Raw genomic sequence first — 25,000 nt, forward strand, 5'->3', positions numbered from 1 at the left:
CCCTTTTCTAGGTATTCTTCTCAAGATATAGTAGGTAAAAATAGAGAAAGATATTTCTCAATCCTGAAAAGTAATAAGTGTTGTATTCTTGTTCCCATGACAGTCAAAATTTTAAAGTGAGACTAAAATCTGAGAATATTAGCATATGTCAAAATAACACATTATAATTTCTATAGGCAGCTTTAACAGACTAAACATAATGAGTATAAAATTGTAATTTCAAGTAGTATATAGATTATAACAAGTTTATTTTAAATTGCATATTAAAATTATATCATGTACATAAAAATATTGAAATGATACAAAATGCTTAATAGATTTTTGTGGGATTTTTTGCTTCTACTTTTATATGATGCAGGAAATTCCTATGTTGCCTTAATTTAAAATGGTGTCTTCTTTCTGAATAGTTCTGGATCCTACATATTAGGTTGAAGGTCCATCTTACTAGAGAAGGGAGAGAAGTACTTTTTCCTGATACTGTTGGGAAATTCCAGGCATTGGAATTGTTCTTGTAGGGCATATGCAAAAAAAAGTCTTAAAAGCCAGACAAGAAATTCAGTTTTACAGCAACCATTCCAGGCGCTATCCTAACATTTTCTATCTATGGGCAAAAAGCACTGAATTTTCCCAAATGTTCCTACTGTATCAGACTATTATCAGCTTTACTCTTTCGGTTCTTAGTATAGATGACTCTCTGGGGATAGTTTAGTGACTATGGGAAGTGGCCATTACAAAGCCATTATTGAATGCTGTGGGTTAAATCATGAAATTATATTGTAACTCCCACAAATAAAAAGTCAAGAAGAGTTTGTCATTGACATTCAATAAAACTGAAGTTCCTGTGCTTAATTTTTCATATGAGAAGTTATATTGTATCTGAAGCACAGGAACTATTGATATAAATCTTTACTGATTGTACTTTTAAATCTTCAAGTTTCTATTGATATTAGGCACAACAAAATACAAAATAAAACTAGTCATTGGCATAGTTACTGTTGACAGAAGAATTTATAATTTAGAAAAGTACAATTTCTAATATATATGTAGAATCAACTTAACGTTTGCATGACAAACTTTTTGACCTAATAAAAGATAGCTGAGTTGATTTATAAATTGGCAATGTGTGTAATTAGGGAAATGCACATCATTGGAAGAAAGGGAAACTCTATTTACACATGAGTGTGCTACATGCCTCTTCTCCAAGGTGACTGCAGCCATAGAAACATATTGTGAGGATCACCTTAAAGATATATTCAACTGCTGAGACTAAGAAAACTAACTGAACTCAACTCTTATTTATTTTTGTCTGAATAAACCAATTACTTGTTATGGTACCATGCACCTGTGTCTAGAACTTTAAGCATTTATTAAATCCAATGTTAATATTCCCCGAGTACTCTCTAAAATATACAAATGAAATGATCTAATTAGATTAACTTTGAAAGTTCATATTCATTTAATGACTTTTATAAAAATGACATTTTGATTTAATAATAGTTATAAGTTGTATTTATAATTTTAGATTTTCCCAATTCAATCTAGGATTCAGAACATTTTAGTTAATAGCCAACCCCAAGTATTGAGGATAATTAGAATAAACTACTAAGGTTAAGATAATATCTACCTTTTTCCTAATTAGGTCTGATAAATGACCTGTGTATATTCAAAACATTCAAGTTTAAATAGCTATTTCCAGATCTCTGTAACTATTACAATGTTACAAAGAACATGCCTGGAATTTCAGTACTCAGGAGGCTGAGGTAGAATACTAGTAAATTTGATGTCATCCCCGGGCTACATCATGAGATTCTTGCTCAGCACACTGGAGGGCATTGTCCTAAGTCCTTTTTTCCTATTTGGAGCTTCTTGTACTTTTAGCTGAAGACTTGACTCCTTGTGACACAGTGTTTCCTCAACAGTCTTGGGACTCTAAGGGCACCCAAAAGCCCCGCGATGGCAGCTTCCACCATCTGGCCTATTTTTGTTTTCTTTGGGGCTTTTAATTAAATAAAGAACATTATGGAAAATTCTCAAGTTCTTAATAAAGAGGAATAACAAGGAGACTGCATTACCAAACCACAAGCAACAAATTTTGTAAAAGGATAACTACAAAGTTATATTTCCATTCATCTAGAGAAAATTTTAGATGAATTGTTTTCACTGCATCATTGCCCTATACAAAACATACATCTAAATTTATACATGGGTGTTGGCACAAAGTTAAAATAAAACACTGCAGTATTCCCAGAAATCTATTATCTTATATTAACTTACTACATGAAATAACATTTCTAAATAAGAAGTTACGTTGGCACGCAAATCATCCTCCTGAAAACACTGCTCTTAGTTCCTTCACCAAGCCACTGTGCTCCAAATCACTCAGCTGTACTTCACTGTCAACACCCACAATTCCCTTCTAAACATCTCCATCATTTAAGGACTGATGTATATAGACTTAACTCCCTATAGACTACTAACCCATTCAAAGATGCTGATCATCTCCTTGAACCCTCTAAAGAATTTTTAAAATTGCTTGCTTATGTTGACATTCCAAACCATAGAATCTCTGAGTCATAAACTGCATCAAACATGAGACTACTTTATTTGAAGTTTCTGTTTCTCAGGTCAAAAGGCAAGGAGAACTAAGCATTTGAATATAGGCAGAGTTGGACCCAACACACATGCAACTAGTTTCTACAGCATTTCTTGGAGCTTTTCTATTTCTGCTGCTCCATACTGCTTAAACCTCACTTAATCACTTAACTTTTCATAGTGGTAGTGGTGCCTTGTCTTGCTGACTAGATTGTGAAGTATATAGATTAGGGTACATAGCAATCACCTAGTCAATATAGATACCTGGATAAATTATCTTCAAGCCAGTAAGAGTTTTCTTTACACTAATTTTAAAAGAAATTTTTTCTAGAATCAAATATTCTTGGGGTCTTTTATATTCAGAATTAGGTAATGAAGTCAACAGAGCTAGAAAGAGATAATTTTTTCTTATGGCTATGGTTTTGACCTAGAAATTTTACTAATATAATCCAAATCAAAAATCAGTAATTATTTCCATTCAGTAGCAAGATATGAGTGTCACCATTATAATGTCTAAGAAAGTATCAGGAAGTTGCAGAAGAGATTTGAATGTTCCAGAGGACAAAACTGTTTGGAAATTACAGCTTGTACACCTAAAAAATGGTAGAATCCTTTTCAAGAGAAATAAAATATTCATTTATGATTATCATTATGATTATTAATATAATTCAGTATCTATCTCTCTTACACACATACACACACACACACAAGTCATATAGGCACCTTTTGTGTCTTAGGGTTTATAGAGAATTAGTTTACTCTTGTTACTATATCATTGTCTTTTTCTTCTTGCTTTCATCACATAGATACTAAATTTGCTTCTGATTAAAAACACAGTGTATATTTTTGTAGCATCCTTTTATACACACATCAATATATCATGTGTAGGATAACTAAGATTGCCTCTGGGGAAAATTCTCCTCTCCATAGAAACATTCATGACAACTTAAGTAAGAGAGACCTTGCCTTTTGCTACCTACTGCCTCACTGTAGATCTTCCACTCAGGTGGAATCATTTGAAGGGTTTTAATTACAAGGGAGTCATTCAGCACGATAGACTTTTATGTATTTAGTATTTTGATTAATTTAGGAGTGTAGCATAAGGAATACTGAGCAGTTTAGTCACCTCATTTGTAATCTTCAGTCATGCAACAATGGCAAGGTAGTTAAGAATATAGTGGGCTCTGAGGGCAGAATACTTGGGCTTGAAGCTGGGATTTTTTTTCTAATAGCTCAATAAAGCTACCATGATCTTACTGTACCCATAGTTTATTTTTCTAAGTCATAGACAAGAGACACAAAACTTCTATCTTTTACAGTTGCTATGAAAGATAAATGAATGTCTCTACATACGTAAAAATGTAAATAATGTGATTCCATGCATGGGTCATAAGTGATCTATAAATATTAGATACGATCACAATATACATAAAACTTTATTTCTTTTCATGAAAGAAAAGTACATTATAGACATAGAAATTGATGGCTAAAAATCCATACGCATTCTCTTTCCTAAAGAATATTTTAATTTTTCCATCTAGAAACGTCAAAAAACAAAACAGAACAAAAATATTTGTGACACACATTTAAGATGCCAGTAGTGATTATTTTTTTCTTAAAAAGAATAAGGAAATAAAATAAGTAACACAGTCTGTTACTATAATTATTCAAAAGAACGATTAATGAACAAACCCTGAATAGCACAATGCTAAGGCAACAGCTCAGGCCACGTCTCAAATCATTTTGCATCAAATGGAAAGCTAATTTCAAAGGAGAGGAGCCAGCATCGACATGCTCTGCTCAGAGACATGCTCTACATTTATTCTCCTCAGCCATCCATCACAGGGCTCATCATTAGCTTGTCATTAAAACCATTAACATACATGCATTGAGTGGTCCAGGCTTGCATCACATTTGCTGTGCACATTGGGGCTTACTCAGTTCTGATAATACACATTGAGCTAGGGGAACCTGGAATAGATTAAAATGCAAATTTTAAGAAACGTAGTAATTTTTATGTATATTATATGTTATATGCCTATTAGAAAATATTTTTTCTTCCAGAGATTCTGCTATGTTCATGACTGAATTAAATCCTTTGTATCTGTAAGGGTGTCAACATTATAATCACATTGGCTTTATTTTGGCATTTTCTGTCTTATCGGTCTTTTGATTTTGGTTTATGTGGGTTGTTTGTTCATTTCTTGCTCTTTTTTGTATTTTTTGTTTCTTTCTTTTATTTAGAAAGATCAGGAGAGAGAAAGGGAGAGAGAGATTGAGAGAGAGAGAGAGAGAGAGAGAGAGAGAGAGAGAGAGAGAGAGAGAGGTGGGGAGAGCCTGGGAAGATCTGTGGGAGGGAAAGCATGATCAAAATACATTGTATGGAAAAATGGTTTAAAAACTTCATTGTTACTTTGTCAATGAAACCCAATAACATCAAGATTTCCCCTTGCCAATATTAACAGAACTTTATTGAATAATGCTAAAAGTAAGACACTGTGGGGCCTTTACTGTCTATCTAAGAACCAGTTATCTAGAATGGGGAAAATACATACTCATAAATGCTAGTTTGGACAGGAATAAAGGTCCTAAGAAAAGGAGTAATTAATTGTACAGGAGTCATAGGTAGGAGAGATTGTTTTCCTTTGAGTTTTATTCCCATCAGTTAAAATACATTGACATACTTGGTAGTACTTATTAAAGAGAATAAAACATGTTAAGATAGACATGACTGTAATTGTTGTTGTTCTTGCTTATAAAACTCTTCCTAGACTTGAAGATCTAGGCAATTGTCACAACACACACTTATAGTGATAAGAAGTATATCTATTGCTTCCCTCTGCTTGACAATTTCAACTGTCCTGCACATTAAATTTCAGTCCTTGCAAAAGTCCATAATAATAATGTGGATGCTACTTCAAAAGAATATGACAGCAGTTTATAGGAATAAAACACATAGCATTTGAAATACTGAAGATATTTAAAAACTTTACTAAAAAGATATAAGCAGCAACAAAAATTCTAATTGGGTGTACTGATCTTCATTGTTTCATTCATGAGACCTTAAACAAAGAATATTTACTGGACTTATTTATAATAAATATATGCAGGTAGAGGCACAGGTGTTTAGATTAAATGCACTTTTCAGTCATTCATTTACCTGGGAATTATTGCCTGTGTGTATTCAAATCCACAAGCCTTGGATTTGAAGGGTGATGAGATCTACCTTAGTAATCAATGTCACAGTTCTTCCAAAGCAGAGAAAATATGGTGTGTACTTTTAAGTGGATATTAAAATAACTTCAGCTTTGACTTTAAAACCAATTATTTATTCAGATAGTAATGGCTATTTCCTAAAACTAGAATCTAGCACTTCATCGTGAATGCTTTAAAATTATTCTGTCCATGAGGGAGAGTCACTGGATTCAACAACTCCATTTTAGTTCATCATTTAGCAGTTTCCATAGAAAAGCAATGATTTAATTTCCCTGCTCAAAGGAAGCATGATACCTCACACTTTGATGTCATTTGTACGTGGGGGATAAAAAATATTTGGAACTTTAAAAAAAATAGTAGTATAGAAAGATTCAATTAATATGGGCGAGATTTAATACCTTCTATTATTTTCTAACAAAGTCAAAAAATAAAATTATTCCATGCTTCTAGGCAGATAAAAGTTATCTCTTGTTTGGGAAAAAAATAAAGCATTCAATATATGTCTAAATTTGGGGAAGAGGAGAAATAGGAACAGTGATCCGTGTTCTCACATGTCCCTTTGTCCCTTTCAAAAGTCGTCTGATTTAAATTTATTTACTTTGTTTTATGTGTATGATTGTTCTACCCAAATGTATATTAGTACACCACATGTGATGTCAAGGATGTCAGCAGCAGGAATTGCATCCCTGGGAAAAGGCATTACCATTTGAGTGCTGGGAATTGAACCCAGGTCCTCTGAAAGAACAAATGCTCTGTTAAGTGCTCAGTAATCCCTTTATTCGTAGTTCTCATCATTTTCAATCTCACAGAGGAAATATAACATACACAATTAAATAGGAGACAACGAAAACAGTGACGGATGCCACAGTAGAGAAAGCACTAAGCAAAGGAAGGCAGTCTCTGAGAATATACACAAGGATGATCTTGGGGGTGGGGAGAAGAGGGCATATTTTTGAATAGCCTTTGAAGATGTGAAAATTGTTACACAGAGAAAAGAGAAAGGACAGAGGGGAAATGGAAAAAGAAAACAGAGTATCTTACATAAATTATCAAAGTCATGGGAGGGGGGGTGGAACATAATAATAAAAAGTCAGAAAATTAGAACAAGATCAGAGAGTGAAGAGCCTTTTATCTACATCACAGAACGTATATATTTCTATGCTTTCAGTGGAAGGCTGTTGACAATTTGAGGGTAGAAAAACGAAATGGTTGAAGTTTTAGGACTGTGTTGCCCTGTATCTACTGAGTGTACAACAGTGAAAGGAAAGTTACAGTGGTGAGCTTACCAATGCGGTCTAATAGGGTGTTGACAGCCAGAACAAATAGGGCAATGGAAATGGGGGAAAGAGAGGAATTTAGGTTGTAGGTGGTGGAGTAGAAAGGGTTTGCGTTTATTTTGGGGCTCTTAAATTCATGTGATGAGAAAGGCTTTCGCCTGTACTCTACCAAGGGCACATGGAAAGCTCATGATCTCACATTTGATACTAATGGAGGTTTTTTTTTATTTATTTTTTGTTTCTCATGCTTAAGGAGGTGTGTGTGTGTGTGTGTGTGTGTGTGTGTGTGTGTGTGTGTGTGTGTGTGTGTGAACTCAGAAGGCTTCTGTGTTAGTAGTGAAGATGACAGATACTGAAGGTGAAGTTCACCACAAGACTAGGTGATTTTGATGTTACTGGCAACAACAGCAACAATAATATTAATTCATGCTCTCTGGAAACATTACTTATATCTAATTTTCAGTCTGGGTTCTTATGCCATTTTAAGGAAAAATGTTTTGGGATGAATGCTTTAAGAAAACAGCATTTGCCAGGTGTTGCTTGCCTTTAATCCAAGCATTGGGGAACGAAAGGCAGGCAGATCTCCGTGGTGAGTTTGAGGCCAGCCTGGTCTACAGAGCTAGTTCCAGGACAACCAGAGCTGTTATACATAGAAAGCCTGCCTCAAAAAACCAAACAAAACAGAAAAACAAAAGAAGGAAAGAAAGAAAGAAAGAAAGAAAGAAAGAAAGAAAGAAAGAGAGAGAGAAAGAAAGAAAACAAAGAAAGAATGGAAAGAAAAAGGCATTCACTGGGTTGGATGGCTTGCCCTGTCTTGGTAGAAAGGTAGGAGATCTTGGTCCTAACTGAACTTGATATGCCATGCTTTGTTGACACCTATGGGAGGCCTTATCCCTTTATGAGCAGAAAGAGAAGAGGGGTAGATTTTGAGGGTTGAGGTGGCAGAGGGGAGGTATAGGTTAGGGGATGGGAGGGGAGGAGGAGGAGAAAACTGAGATTTTGATATAAAACGCATAGATTTCATTAATAAAAAGGGGGCAATCAATTTTGTCTTCTCAAATGAAATAAAGAAAACATGTTTCCATAGCAAAGTAGCAAAAGAGAAAAAGGGTGCTTGAATTTAATAAAACTAAACTATAAATACATTTAATTTTAACTGACATATAAGGAAATGAAACTTGTATGTTTATGCACTTATCATATAGATATATATTGTGAAATATTCAAATTACTTTAGATAGCACTATCTATTCAAATAGCATTTTTATGAAAAAAGCATTGCAAATCAATTCTAGCACAGGGTCATCGTCCATGGTCTTTCTCCAGAACTTAAGAAGCAAGCCTTTTAAGAATTATGTAGCCTGTATGCTTGAGGGTCCTGTTAAATATTTTCCCTTCATGTTTTACAAATACTTGTATTTCTTCATGATTTCAGAGACTAACCAACTCTAAGAGCTTCTGCCCAAACTTCTTGCCAATTCAGCTTGCCTTCTTTGAGGGATCTGCAAAGTAGCAGTTGATTTCTGTATTCTAGTTAATCGCTCAGTTTTACAGCCACACTCAGTAAATGCATATTTTCAAACCACAGAGGACAAGTTACATTAATATACTGACTTGTTGCCTAAAGGAATGTGTTGCTCCTTTTGTTGTGAAAATTATAAGGACCTAAGGCATCAGTGAAGGCAGAAGAAATGTTAATGTTTGCCTGCACCCTACAGCAGAGTCACAGTACAAGAGGAAAGTTTATCTTTTTAGATTGTGGTCACACAGCATAATCCCTAGAGGGATGTAAATCTTCTTCAATTTATCCTTGTTCAAGACTAAGTTAACGGTCCTATAAACTCTTCCTGATTTCCTTTTGAATTTGAAAGCCCTGTAAGTAGAGTTTCTTAAATTGAAATATTCGAAATCCATTTCAGTCAATGGAATTCAGACTAGCATCTTATTAGTACTTCTTCATTTTTGATTATGCCAGTGTTATCAAGTATAATGATTAAAGTATTTATATGTTGTGGTTTTCGAGAGACTCAATGATGTAATGCAAATCTGGTTAAACCATAAAGCTTGGCATGAGGTTGCTGCTGCATACCTAAACTCTGAGTTCAATCTCCAGTACAACTCACAGTCACATCGTATCGATCAATCAATCAGTCAGTCAATCAATCAATCAATCAATCAATCAATCAATCAGTCAGTCAGTCAGTCAGTCTGTCTAGCTCTTTGTATGTAATATGAATGGGTCTGCATATGTACCCTCTGAAATAGTGATGGAATGTGAAGTCTTAAAATTTGTGATATATGTCAACATATATTACGAAGAAACATTTCTGGCCCATATCTACAATATCGGAGATTTCCATAAAAATAGTATCAGTGATGTATAAGATTCTGAAAATTTTATGTGGTTTTATCACTATAGGATATTTCTGAGTTATCTGAGAACACTTTAAATATATTTAATATAGTATATCTTCTAAAAGAAAGGTACATCATGCTCTTGTCCCATAACTGGGTTTTTCCTTTTTAAAAGGAAGAGGAAACCATTTGGCAAATTTTTACAAAACGAGAGCTGCTCAGGCTAATATCAATAAGCTTACAGATGTTGTCACAGAAAATTCATGTCATTCTACTTGAGGTTTTATTCTTTCAAAACTTATTCCAGTAATAAGTAGACTTTTATAGTATAAGCTTAAGGACATTTTAGATAAATACTTAATTTTTCAGTGCAGACAGAGGAATGACATTGTTAAAACAACCAGGATTAAAAATTCTCATTTTGTTTTACCAAATAAGAAGTTATAAAAAATCTTTATTAATATATTTCATTTTGAAACTTATTACCTTGCTATACGGTTTAGTATTTTTGTAGATTGAGAAAATACCTGATATGAGCTAATGTTGAATGGATAAATGACTATTGTGATATAAAAAATTGTATGTAGCTAATTTCACTAGGCAGAAGCATCACACCAGTCCTACAGAAATAAAATTCCTCCTCCTTTTTTCTTGTTGGAGATAAAAACATTCCTTCTTGAAAGAAATGTTTAACTAAGAAGGGTCTAAACCATGGAGTGAACAGATGCTCCTCCATCCCAAACATATCGTGCAGTATTCACTGTTACCAGTCTACGGCAATCACGTCTACATCTGCTAGACATAAACAAATAAATTGTATTTGAAATTTAAGGCTAGGATCAAATTTTAGTATTAGTATACTAAATAAAGCTTTTCTCTTTTAACAATGTAGGCATTTTAGTATCTGATTGTAAATTACACTCATTTTTCTGAGGCTTTTTATGTTGCCTGTGGTTGTACACTTGTGTTTCTTGCATGTGTGACTTTTCACAAACGTTCAACTATGGGTCTAAGGAATTTTCCATTCCCTCATTAAGAGAAATGAAAGCATAAGTCAGATCTTGACACTCACTTAATAAATAGTGCTTCTTCCCTGCTGTCCCAACTCTGTTTGGAACCACCCCTACGCCGCATTCCTGAAATTTGTTTCGCCTTATTTCCTGGACCACACTTTAGTTGGCAGCAGTGGGATGCATGGGTTCATGGAGTATATGCTCCAATTTCTGTATAATGTTACTTGACATATTGGATTCTGACTTCTTGGAGATCTTGATCTTACAGTCTTCTTCTTGGACTTAGGGTCCTGACTGTCCCATAGGTGGGTGGTTCCACTGCTTGACTGGGCTGGAGCTTAATTTTTTCCTTTGCCAATCTGTCTCAGCAAAAATGTTCTCCCTCTCAGCTGGTTCCTAGTGAAGTTGTCCCCTAGGGTCTTTGTAGGCATTGATTTCCACACGAACCTCACATGCTTCATGTTACTAGATCTGTCTATTCTTTGAGACTGGCTGCTCTGGAGGATCTATTCCCTTCTTCAGAAGAAATCACTGAATTGACTCTAACTTCAGCTGTCTCCTAAGCATGAATTATTATACTCTGTATACAATATGAAAATGGAATAAAAATAAAAAAATACCAATCTGTTATGAACCTAGATCATCGTCTTTCTCTGATTTGTTAATTACCAATGACTGTGGCTTTAATGCTGCAGTATAAATTTACCAGTGGTAAGATAATACAGTGAGACTCCTGACTATCTATCCTCTTGTCTTTTAAATGTTTAGCTGACGTTACTGCAAAGTTAAAGAATAATCTAAGAAACATTCATTCTTTCTAGTGATATTAAACTGTTTGATTTTCTGTTGTTTATATAAATTATACTAATGCCTATCTATCTGTCTGTCTGTCTATTTATCATCTACCCATTTTTTTTTTTTTTTTGGTTTTTTGAGATAGGTTTCTCTGTGTAGCTTTGGAGCTTATCCTGGAACTTGCTCTGTAGAATAGGCTGGCCTCGATCTCATAGAGATCTGGCTGCCTCTGCCTCCAGAGTACTGGAGTTAAAGGTGTGTACCACTAATGCCTGGCTCATTAGTTAATTCTATTCTAATGATAGATACTGCTTATGCAATACGGCATCCCTGTGCTTGAAACTGCATTCATTCAAGTTGAAATGTTATTACTAACTTATAGAATTGGCAAATTTTTATTTCTTTAAAAGAGGTCAAGTATGTCCATTTCTTAAGTCCTTTGTCAAAAGCCAAATTTAAAATTTTTCTTTATTTTTTCCATTGTCTAGAAGTATGAAAACTAATATACAAGCAATATTTGTTCTTTAACCATTTATCGGATAGTTCTTTGACCCTTAGAGACAGAATTCTGTATGGCTCATCAAATGGCAGAGAAACGAAGATGATGTTTCTTCTAACAAACACCCTCTTTGGCTATGAAGCCAATCAGTATGCTACAGTACTGTCAGCTACAGTCCTCTGACACACTTAGCCTAAATTGTGGGATTTCACACCATGGATGTCACATAACATCTGTAAAGTTCTATAAAAGCCTTCAAAACTCTATAGGAACCCACAAATTTCCACAATTGGCACTGTGGGGATATCAGGCATTTTAGCAGAAGATACTGTACCTCTGGTAGGATCTTTTTATTAAGAGCAACTAGAATGAGTTGTAAGTGCCACATACAGGGAATGGAATAATGTCACAAAGAATAGCAGCTACTGATCCATACTTGTAGCACTTGACAAAGGAGATGAGATGATAAAGAGCTGGAATCATCATGAGCTCTGCACAGTCATTTTGGAAAGAGATCTCAAAGCTAACTAGCAAAGTTAATGAAAAAGTTTAGACATTAAATAAAAATAGAATTATACCAGAACAAAAATTACAGGAGGCCTAGAAAGGTTAGGGGATAAAAATTAAAGATGACTGGAACAGTGTTAATGAGAAAATCTGTGACAACACATGTGAGGCCAAGTAGGATTTTTTTCCTCCAGAACTTCATAATGTACCAGAAAGGACCACAACAGTAATAATAATAATAATAATAATAATAATAATAATAATAATAATAATACTGCCTTTACAGGAGTAAAAACAATGAGAGCCAATGCCTGCCACCGGCTCAGATTATCAGTCACTTTTAACTGTTTTTTTTTTTTTCCTTTCAAATTTAGAGCCGTACTATTTTCAAATGCTTTTGTCCACAGGGATATCTAACATGTGTGGAAATTTTCTGTAGAAAATATCACCAACGAAAGGAGTAGAATCTGCAAATTTAAAGTTTAAGGAAAGGAATAAAATTGGGAGACAAAAGAAAAGTTATGTATTTGCATATCATCTTTTATGATGACTCATGGTATAGAATCTCAACAGCATATTAGAAAATCGAGACCTGGTGGACTGTTTTCGCTCTCTTTGTGACAAACTGTTACTGACAAGAGAGGCTGAAGTATAATCTATTGGTATGATTTTACAACTTTTTGAAGCTCTCCAGGAGCCAAAGATGCTGCCAAGATGACTGTGCCCTGAGTGACTTAGAAACCTTGAAGCTACATAGAATACACACTGGACATAGAGGTAAATATGGCCTCATTGCAATCTTCTACCAACACATACTTCTTTTACACGACACACCATGCTCCTTGACCCTCAAAGTTTGCCTTCTAAAGACACAACAACTTCATTTTCTAATCTTACATGGGGCATATTGATGTTCTCTAAAGTATGTCATTAGTTCTCAGACTTCAGTTATTTTCTCCCATAAGACAATGAAAATAATAATCACAATTATTTAAATTAATTAAATAATAATTTAATTAATAATAATTAAACCAAGATTTAATATTTAGTGATAACTTTAAAATGACAGGAGAGTAAGGGGACTAACAAATAAGAAGTTAAGTGTAAGAAGTTATCTGAAAATTCACCAGTAGAAAACACAATAATCTGGAAAACACTATGAAAATGGGCAACTTTGTGCCAAAAGGCCTCAATATAGAGACTGTTTAGGAAGTACATTCGTTTTTCATCTCTTGATATAGAATTGGAAAATGCCAAAATGAGGAACTCATTTAAGACTTCATAAGAGAAGGCAAATCTGAGTCAGCTCATTGAGAATGGGGAACAATAATTGCTTAATAAGGGAGAAAGAATGGGGCTGTGCTAATTATTGTGACTTCATCATTAAACATCACTGTTTGCCTCAGATTGGAAAAAGAAAGCATGTGGTTTCTTCTTATCAGTATGGGTTCACCTTGCAGTTAGTTCTGATCTGAGTATTTTCTTCTCTTATAAGTTTAAGAAATGTGAGACCACAACAAGTTTCAATTACTTCAGTGTAAACACAGCATTGATCTAACTTTAAAATAGTCTTCAAAAAAGGCAAATATCCCTATAAAGTAGAAAGCATCCTGCACACATGTTCATGAAGTGGATAGTCTGAAAACTCTTTGAACAGTGTTGGAAGTGGAGGTTTTAAAAGAAATCAAAGAGCTGAGGAGATAGTTTAGCTGGTAAAGTGTTGGGTGTGCAAGCATGATGACCTGAGTTTGGATCCCTACACTGCTTAGCAGTTATAAAGAGGAACAGTAGAGCTATTTATTGGTCTACAATTTTGATTTTCCTTCTTCAGCAGCCTAGCTGGGTCATGGATGTTATTCCTGTAGGTATTGCTTTGTGAAGCTAAGGTACTTCCAATGAATAGGCCATATATCTAAAACATACCATACATTCTTAAGAACCTTGGCATTAACCTAGGAAGATCTGCAGAATGAGCATGCATGTCTCAATGCCACATTATTGGTTCAGGAATGATATGGGGAGCCAGTCTTCTGGAAGCAACAGGGTAAGGTTAGATTCTGACAGAAACATTAATTGGGAAAGCATCCTGGGAAACAGAATCATTATAACAAGGAGGCATAGAATTTACGTAAGACAAAGCTGAAACAAGATATAGAGTGGAAAAGCAGAGAGTTTGAGACAAAAATGAATTCATTTGGGACAGTTTTCTTTTACAAACAGAACATTTTGTAGGGTAAGGACAGTATTAGCAAAGAAGAGTGGAATATGTGGGAAACTTGGTATCTGCAAACATTTATAGAGTCAACCCACATCTGTTCCTTTTTTTCTAATGATCCATGGCTCTAGCAACCTCAAGTGCACATTCACATTCAACCACATCACTATTATGGAACTGAATAAAAATCTAAACAAACTAAGCATTCCCAGTGTTTTTGTTACCCCCGGATTCTGAAGACATTTAATTTCTTAGACTCCATAAGCAAAAGTATGAAGTCATCTTTTTTCCTTTCTGTTCTGTCTTCTATTTTGCAGCGAATCTTAACAGTGGCCACGAGCTTTCCTGTTTTATTCTTAGAATACAGTCAGGTGCCTTTTCTCATCTTTATTTTAAAACACTTCTTGGATTAATTCACTGCTTTCCACTCCTATCATTTAATTTAAAACAGATACTACAGCTACTAGAGCCTACTAAAATTAATCTGCATCAGCTCTTCTATTTCAAAAACATTCTGACATTACAATCTGATTTCAGAGAGCTTGGATCCAAAAGTAGAACATGGACTGTACCAAACACAAACCCTATAACTTGCTATTTAGTAACAAGAGTCTGGCCACATCTTCATATATTCAAAACTCTGTATTTACCTATGTATTCTAAATTCTTGTTCAACCCAATTTGCCCTGTTTCTGGGCACATGAGTGACTAATCCTGGGTTGGTAATATTTTCTCTGTTAAAGCTGTTCACTGCCAACTTCAATTAGTGTTTTCTTATTCCTCTAATCCTTTATCCCACTGATTTTGAGCAATGAGCTCCATACAATAAATTCCTCTGCCATATTGCCTCACTTTTAATGGGTTGTTTACTTCAGGAATTGTAAGAGAGGTCAGAGCAAAAGAAATGATGCTGTTTTGGAAAATGATCTATAAAGGTAGTAGAGTGGATAGAAAGTATTGAAACTGCAAAGTGTGTTTGTATTGTTTTAGTCTCATTTAAGATGGAAATGAGATACTGTGATAGGTACTATCAATTAGTACCTGAATAGGTATATACCATGGGAAGCATCATTATGTCCAGGCACCCAGTTTATTTGCATAAATCACATGAGGTAGGTATTACTGAGAGTTGGGGGGGGCAGGGAAGAGAAAGACAAAGACACCAAGGAAAGAAAACCTGCCCATTCCCATGCGTAGTGCTGAATCAAGTGCTGGACCACAAACAGTGTAATGCAGTTAAGCAGCACTATCTCTCGTTCATAACAATATTGTCATGAATAGCCCCTTCCAAAACAACATGTAGCATGAAGGCACCCCAGGACACACAAAAATCTACATAAAGGTTTCAAAAGTAGGTTTTTCATTTCTAATCAATCTCAAAATTCTCTGAACTCTATTCAATGAGATGTGAACAAATTTTAATTTATAGAGCCCTGTCAATAATTTTTCTTTGCATTGCTTCATAACAAACCCAAAATGCTGGCTGACTGTCACATAGAAATAAGCATCTTATCAGTATAGAGTTGAAGATGTGGAATTCAGAGGTGATATCTGCTAATACCTGGACTTACTACAGAAAGTTTTGGAGTAGCACAGAATGATTAGAAGTATCAATGTTGACTCAATATTTTCCAGTATTTTCATTTATATTTCTCTGGAAAAGACAAGGTAGGGGATTCCTCTAGTTTTTAACTTTTCTGAAATCAATTTCTTACAAGGAAAGGAGGTTTTGCTTTCATCTATGGAAAATAAATGCAGGTATTTTTCCTATGTGTTGACAACTTACATAATGCATTAACTAAATGGATTTTGTACAAACTGATAATGGTACTATACAAAATATTAAAGATATTTTTAATATTGTTTTGCATACTACTATTGCTTTTAGATAATTCATGATTAAACTTAAAATTAACAATAAACTGAGTGACCAATTGTCAAGTGAAAAATACTATGAGCTCAACAAAGCTATTATTCAGTCCAGTTACTAATGCAGGTTCTAAAATACAATGTTTAATAAACTACTCCATTAAGTCATTAATTTTTTATTTTAGTATTCACAGCACTGGACAATTAAACTTGTGAAAATCACGTTCTTCTGCATCTTATCACACATGGCTTGCATCAGCATCTCCATAGTGTGTGGTGGCGAGTGAGGCAGCACCCACAGCTCACATACTGCTCTTATGGTTACCTTTCATATTAGCTCCCCCCTTTTCAGTGGAGAAAATCAGGATCTAACTCTTGTTGGGTTTAAAGATGAATTCTTTTAGCGTTTGCATAGGGAGTGAGCATTAGCACAGTCAGGAGAGCAACTGAAAGGAAAAGCCTGCAGCTACCACTGCACGGCTGACAGGGTGATGATGCAGGGTGTAAAAACTTTTGTCTGATTGCTCATTTTCCTTGCTTAGAGTACAGCTAGTCTCGAGAGCATATATTCATGTTCTTTTTACTTGGGGTTTTATCATTTCTTTTGTATTATTTAATACAACTAAAGACACTTCCAAAAGACAGATTTTTCCATTTTGGAAAAGTAATGGCCTGGAATCCAAAGGAACACTTTAATGACTGTAGTGTGTTTTTGCAAAGATGACAGAGTAAAAGCACAATACATCTATTAGGCATATGATCTCAAAGATGTTCATATGTCAAACCATGTAGGTTCTTTTAAAAATCAACAAAATAATAATTTGTGAAAGGTCAAATGAACATGGGCGCACAGCCACATTCTAGATCCCTTTCAGTGCTTTGACTGGAAGCTTAATGAGGGATAAAAAGAGTCCAATGTGGTAGCATATGCCTACAATCCCAGCAGCGATTAGGAGGCTGAGGCAGGAGGACTGATGGGTATTGGAGCCTGTGCTACAATGTGAGACACTGTCTCAATGCAAAACAAAAGATAAAAAAATAACAAAGATTGAAATATAAAAATGAAGGCAAGGAGCAATCTTGTATCAGTCATGTGAAGTTAAACAGCTTGTGGAGTATCTCAGGGAAGGATAGCCATAACATTTCAACATCATCCTACCAGCTCAGAAACATATATGGTCCATCACTCAGCTGTAACTATTTCTCCAGGAATTCTCATTTCTACCAGGGTCAGTTCATTTTAGTAAACAAGAAACTGATATGCCTGACACCACTGAATAAGACCTGGCATTTTAAAACGTGTCATACACTTTCTTGAAATCCACAATACATCAATTTTTAATACTTACACTCTCTCAGCTCCATTAAAAAGATGGTAGGGGAAAGATTTTAGAGTAATTAATGATATAGTTAGCTGCTAAATATTAATAGGAATCGTAGTCTTGCATAAAATATAACATATAAACCTTGCCAATACAGACGCACCAGTAATTAAGCTTGAATATGTAATTACCCTGATTTATAAGACAGGCAAAAAGTTACACTTTACCAGCTTCTGTGTAAACTGTGGGTAACAGTTAAACTTTGCATTTTACGGTTTATAAAAATGGGCAATGCCTTGACTACAGTTCATAAATGGTTTAGAGTTCTATAATAGTAGTAAAAGTTATGACAACTTACTCTTTCACGAATATTCATATTGTACCATACAAACCAAACTATTATAATGGCCCATCAGATGGAGGTTCATCAGACACAGTGCTTAATGCTCAACAGGACATTAGCAGTACTAAAAATGCTATCAACACTAGTACAGGGCACTTGGGATAATTTCTAAGGTCTGTGAACAACAATTTTGATATCTTTTCTATATTACAGACATGGTACAATCTGACTCTGCTTAAACTTTTATGTTTTTACTTAAACACCATGACAAACTTCAGACAAATTATAAAAATCAGAGACATAAGAATATATTTTCATCCCTTTCAGGAAACTGCTAACCACACTTACATGTGTGGCTGAGGCGAGCAGCCGGGACTGCTGTTCCCATTGCTGTCGATGTGGTCCAGGGAACCATTGAGGTCTTCATGGACGGCCTGCAGGAGGCCACTGGAGGCGTTATTGATCAGTCCAGGGTTACTTAGCAAAGGCAAACTGCTCTCTGCCAAGGCAGCCTAGTGGGATGGACAAGGAACAAGACAGCTTTAACACGCCTGCCCTTTAAAATGGTTGCAACAGCACATCTCTCGATTTAGAGGTTGCACACTGCATTATAGACATTTCAGAAGCATTTAAATAAAATGTATGGAAACACAAAAATTCCTACATGGCCACTTGCAGTCAACATAGCAAGGGCATTAAAGTGATGTGAACACATAAACAACAGCTCCCCCAGCAAAGTTTCTCACTCCTGTGTTAACCTTTTGCATAATGAAATGTTGATTCCTCCCATGTTCAGAAATACTCAAGGATAATGTAAGCAATTGCGCTGCTTTTTCAAAATGACCAGAACTTAACTCAAAATAAAGAAGTCCTGACATTTGCCTCTTCTGAATAAAAATTATATATTATAATTAAACTTTAAAGTTTTTGCCACAAGCACCATGTTCCCCAACACTATGATGTGAAATCATTTATGACAGCCTGGATAAATATTAATGCATGGCCACATGCATTTGCAAAAGCTTCTATCAATCTAGCATTTGCAGGAAAACTGAGTGTTCCAGATTTTGCCACAGGGTGTCCTTCTTGCTTCTTCACATCAAAAGTAGCTTGAATGAGAATCAGTGCTTTCTATAGTACTAAGTACTACAACTTCTTTGGATGATAAACCAACTATTAAGAACAATCATAATCTCCCCTAAATAGAAAGCATGCAAAACAATGAAGTACCCAAACATCCAAAGAGGACAATAATGGCAATGTGTATTTAATGATATTACCTGCAGACTGGCATTAAGAGCTGCTCCATAGCCCAAACTTGTAGGTATATTTTTTACTAAAGTAGGACTTCTGGAAGAAAAAAAAATTACATATGACTTACAAATTAGAATATGAAATATGTGTGGATATAAAATATAAAATTTTCTACATTAGATCAACCTGGTCCATGAATTGAAACAAAACAGAAAAAAACTTTAGCCTATGGTGTGGAGGCAAACTTAGAATGTGACCATGGACATTCTGGCTTCCTGAGGTTTTTATTTGCAAGAACAACTAAAGATCATATAAAAACTTAAAAATGTAAATACACAAAACAATTACCAATTTGATATAATCAGGATATAATTAATGGTTAATTTCTGGAACACCATGAATTAACATAACAAATTACCATAGTTAATTAAATGACAACATAATGGATTAACTATTTCTTGAATGCAGAAATTAGCACATACTTGACTACAGAAATCAAAACTCAAGGGCTAGGAGCAGATAACATACATTAAAATCATCATATAAGGCAGTACTGGTTTAGGGGAGTTAATTAGGCACAAAGTTAGTTCCATTGTGTTTCTAACTTAACTCCAGTGGTTTTTCCGGTCTTAAAAAAAAAAAAAATCAAACTTTCCATGCAACAACTTCTTCAAACTAGTGTGTCTTGATCATCTCAGTTACATTACATAGAAAACTGTGTTGGCTGAAAATAAATGAGATAAGCCCAATATAAACTTTGTACAGAAAAAAATAAAGACTTTGGAAAATAAAAGCCATAGATTTTTTTCAAGAGCGCCAATGCAGGTACCATCAGCTTTATTTTAAAACAGTCTTTTGTCCTCTACCACTGGAAAGCAAGCACCATTCTGAATTTATGCTTTTGATATAAGTTCAAAGCAGAATTGCTAAAAGCAGTAGCCAAAATATTTTCGTGGAAAATCATTGGTTGGATTATGATTTGTGTGTGTATGCCTAAATTCAAAAGGCAGCTCCCAGCCAAGAATGTGAGCATGCCTTCAGCTGACGATTTCCGCACCCCACCCCCAACTGCAAGCACTCACTTTTCCAGCGGACACAGGATACAGGATTACAAAACTGTCACACACATACCCTGTTATCTTTTGTGACCTTCGCTTCTGGTATTCTACTTCATCCACAGTCCACACTGCTCCTTTAACATTTTCTACTCGAACAAAACATTTGTGCAGGCTAAGATTATGACGTACTGCATTCTGAATCAGAGGGGAGAGAGCCAAAAGGAGCAAAAAGAATATTGTTTAATAAGGCAGCCCAACACACTGCTTTATTGATCTTACTTGATCAGAGTGAAAATTTCTAAGATGTTTAAGCACGAAAATCAAAATATGGCATGATATTACAAACCCCCAACTTACAAATTACTGGAATCTGCAGTTTGAACTTGGTGATAAGAGAACCTTCCACGCTATTTTAATAATAGCTGTGTCAAAACCTTTCTTTCATTGAACTGGTCTAAATTGCAATATCTGCACAAATTACAGTATCTTTGAAAATGCCAGAACAATTAGGTCAGCTCTGTTGTGTCCCTGATCAAGCACTCAGGGATGGTTGAAATGTCCAAAGGAACCAGTCCTGCTTGAGGTATTAAAATGCTAAAAAGGCTACAGTGACAAGTGTTAATTTTGCACAAAGCTTTATGCAAATAAGCTCAAAGGCATTCTTTTCATCCCTATAATAATGAAATGACAGAGTTTGTTTATTCTGTATTATTAGATGACATATGCAAGTTACAGTGTAATGTTCTGCCTGAACAATAAGATACACTTAGATTTTTTATATAAATTCCCAATAAAGTTTTTGTAAATGTTAAACTCAATTGAAAGTCAGGGCTAGAACCCGAGAGTACGTTTTCTTCCCATAATGATTATGCAAACAGATGTTGTTGGCAGCTTTGTATTAGAGTAATTACTCAAAATTAACATTTTTAAATCAAATTAAGTCATTCCTAAAATTTTAACTATAATAAATATACAGTAGACAACATAATTTACCTTCAATATTTTCCATAATTCAAATTATGAACCTAAGCAAATATTTCTTGCTGTCAGGGTACATTGGCATATAGCTATCAAGCACTCAGAAATGACATAATTCTTATTTCGAGAATATAAAACAAAGTAATTTTGATGAAGATTTCTTTCTATTTGCACAAAGACAAGCTTCTGGCTTGCTTTAAGAGAAGAATTCTTAAAAAAAAAAAAAAAAAGCATAAGCAGATCTAGCATCTGACCTGAAATCCAAGGATTTGATTGATCTTAATGCCCATGGCTCTGAATATGATAATTTTAATATTAATGAGCAAATGAGCAGTTTTATTATGCATGCGATATAGTTAGAACTAATAAGCTGTTCAGAATGAGTTTTGCTGGATCCCCGAGCTGTGGAGATGAGACCAAGCTAAGATATTAAATCACCTTTCATTTCTTTTAAAATTTCTTTCAGTAAATCAAATGACAGAACATTCCTTACATTCTCTAATGAGCAACAAAAGAAAATGTAAACCTTCGACATAAATATGAGCTACTGAAAATGCTTTACAACATATATTGTGCAGATTATCCCTGACATGTTCAATACAAAACACACACTCAGTAACTGCATAAATAAAACAATTACATTCATTTACAGTACCGCATACTGTAGCAACTAATAACATCTAAACATTTTGTAAATTAAAAGCATTCTGAGCCTGGTACCCATATATCTGTAATCGCCTGCCAGATTAATTTGCATTTTAAATCCAAATTAATTCACTTTAGCATATCTCACAGTCTAAAATTCTTAGTATGCTGATGAATGCTTCGCAGCTTCTATTCTTCTGAGCTACAAACATTTTCCCCTTTTGTACCAAATGGCTTGTGGCTAATTGATGTTTCTGACTGCTTTTTGAAATGAAAATAAAACAGTTCACTTAGTCTGTGCGGAGTGCCCTTATCTTTCCAGACGTTTCTCATTTCCAAAAATAGATGCACAGAACTAACATTTTTTTAGCTCCTTGTAAGATCCAGACAATGAAGTTGTTTGGACAGGGGTATAGATGAACCCTTTTGTCTAAGTAAATAAACTGCATTTATGTTCTGACAGGATAATATTCACTTTACTTTCTTTTAGTTCCAGCTGAGTAGCCAGGGCCCTCACTCCCGTGGCAGCTTCAGTCTGTATGATGAGGTATGATGTGTGCAAAAGGAGCAGACCAGGACAAAACCTACAGCCTCCATTTGTTGCACAAGCCAAACAGACATTTTTCAAACTAATTAGCCAATAATATGCAAGAGAAAAAGTAATATCGTGCGACTAACAAAGGTGTTGATGATTGAGTGCTCACACTGTAATTAGTGTGTCAGGCCCTCGTTTCTCTGCCAAGCCTCAGCTATTAATTGCACCAAATTAGAAAACTATATCAGAGGCAAAATTATTCTTTCACTTGTCATTTTGAGAGAGGGAATTCATTCCATTCAAGAGGCAGGTTAAAAAGAGGGGAAGCAGATACTAATCTGCTTATGTCATGTAAATAAATGCTCCTTGTGTTCTCTGGAAGGAACTGTGCTGGGCATCTTGGAACTGCTGGAGAAGTAGTTACCTTCCAAGTCGCGGCATTCCGCCGGAAGTAAGCGAATGTCCGTGTAAACCAGCTGTAAATTTCATTAAGCGTTAACTGTCTGTCAGATGACTCCATGATAGCCTGGAATGAGACAAGATACATAGTGACATAGAATAATGCTTTCCTAACCAGGCTCCATGGCACTTTCTCATCCAAGTCTTACTCTCAGCATTAATGAATTTTAATTTAATCAGCCAAAGTTAATTTTCCCTCTACTTACCTGCCTTATGAGAGTTGCATAAGTAAATGGAGGTCTAACATCTGCATTTTTATAAAATTCGTAGTTTGGGGCAATCTCTATAAAAATAAAAAATAAGGAAAAAACTGTTAATTCTCCTAATAACTCACAGGAAACAGAATTGATTTTTCTTTCATATTTTCCCCCAGTATTGGTCAAATGATTTGGTGAGAAACTACTGAGAGTCAGAGCACAAAGCATGGCGGTGGAATTGAATTATATAGAAAAGGCCATTTCTGACGCCAAGTGCAAATGAGGCGTCCCTAGATGTTCACAGTACTTCAGGAGCAGTGTGACCAGCTGGCCTGAGGATTTTTTTTTCCTTACCAGCCAGGTCCTCTTTTAAGCGGGTGGGTTAGGCGTGTTCTTACATGGACGTTTGCCCCTTTGCCATAATCTTTACTTTTCTCCTCTAATACTTCATAATGTAGAACAGGGTCAACTCTTGACATCTGCATCTGTGGCCACCTAACAAAGGAGGCACTAGCCCCTCCCAACTCCCATGTTGAAAATTACTTCACTTTTTGTAAAAAGAGGGCTCTGGCTCATAATGGTTACAGTGTGTGACTGGGATTATCCAGATGCCCCAAAGTGGGCTGGTGGGATGGCACGGGAGGGGGGGGTGTACGGGGGTGGGGGGAAAGAGATGAGTGAAGGTGACTTTCTACCACACATGAAATTTGTGCTTAGGATGCTCTTAAGCAAATAAGCATGCCAGCGTCAGGAGCCCTGGTCCAAGAGCATCTAGGCAGCGCCTGGATAATGACTGATACATGTGTGCAGAGCCACAACTGCAATGGTGCTCCCTACATGTCCCTTTAAACGGCTCTTATCATAGAGCATTACCTGCAGATGTTGGATGGCTCTCGGCTTCCCTCGGAGATCAAAGGATCTCATTGAATTGAGGTGATAATATGGGCTATCCTGACAACACATCTCTCAATTTCTCTAATGGGGAGAGCTCTCTCTCCTGAACTACCGTTCAGAACAATTCATCATGATGTGCTTAGGGAATCGCCTCTATCCGCATTTACCAGGGATAAAACAATTATCACTCCATAAATCATGACTTGAGTTTCCATGTGCTCTGGAATGGTCCATGACAATTTCACTACAGTTTTCCTCTCCCAAAATAAAAGATCTCTACTGAATATTCATATCCTACCTGATGACATGGGGATGTTGTATTTGTCTGAATGTCGCCTTCTTATGGCTCCCACATTGGGCACACTGGCTGGGGTGATTACTGAGGGTCCCTGGGTAATCGGGGTGACTGGGGCCGTTGGTGTGGTAGGGGTTTGAGGTAAGCTCTGTGGGGATGTCTCCAACATGTTCTTCGACATGGTGACACTAGACACCAGATTTAGCTGCAAAGGCCCGGGGAGAAGGGCAGGAAAAAGGTAGAGACAAGAGAAAAAGACTTAAAAAGGTTTGACAAATGAGAGTGGATTCACTTCTACAGCTGTGTTGCCACTAATAAGCCGCAAAAGGAAGCAGCCAATCTCAACTAATTACAGGCTGAAATTGTATCATAAGAACTCTAATTAGAGAATGCTGTTAGAGGTTATCTAATAATCTACTACAGTGTTACTTAGGCCTAACTAACTCCTTCTTGTCCTACCAGGCTTCAGCCCAAGTGTATATCCTTAAATAAAAGCCAGTTGCTGATTATTGACTGCCCCTGTTGTTAAACAGTTCTAGCCCACAGTGAAGCAACAACAGTACATTGAGGAAGGAATGATGCCGTGGTTTGAACCAATAGGACATTAAGAGGGACTTGCTATTCTGTCGCTGCCAGAATTTTTTCCCATGGTCCCAAATCTCAGCTGAGAGGCTCCAGCCAG

At 35.6% G+C, this 25,000-nt stretch overlaps 1 protein-coding gene across 1 annotated transcript in view; it reads right to left on the reverse strand.

Annotated features, from left to right (window-relative positions):
- Foxp2 (forkhead box P2) overlaps window positions 1-25,000 on the reverse strand; it is a 522,314-nt gene that overhangs the window by 7,116 nt on the left and 490,198 nt on the right. The window contains exons 14-19 of the mRNA XM_027389931.2: window positions 24,322-24,523; window positions 23,139-23,215; window positions 22,898-22,999; window positions 20,389-20,510; window positions 19,284-19,353; window positions 18,352-18,515 (exon numbers count right to left, since the gene is read on the reverse strand). Coding sequence (XP_027245732.1) covers window positions 18,352-18,515; window positions 19,284-19,353; window positions 20,389-20,510; window positions 22,898-22,999; window positions 23,139-23,215; window positions 24,322-24,523 — 737 coding nt within the window. The remainder of the gene's footprint in view (window positions 1-18,351; window positions 18,516-19,283; window positions 19,354-20,388; window positions 20,511-22,897; window positions 23,000-23,138; window positions 23,216-24,321; window positions 24,524-25,000) is intronic.

Source organism: Cricetulus griseus, assembly GCF_003668045.3.
Source record: "Cricetulus griseus strain 17A/GY chromosome 1 unlocalized genomic scaffold, alternate assembly CriGri-PICRH-1.0 chr1_0, whole genome shotgun sequence".
Classification (NCBI taxonomy): Eukaryota; Metazoa; Chordata; class Mammalia; order Rodentia; family Cricetidae; genus Cricetulus; species Cricetulus griseus.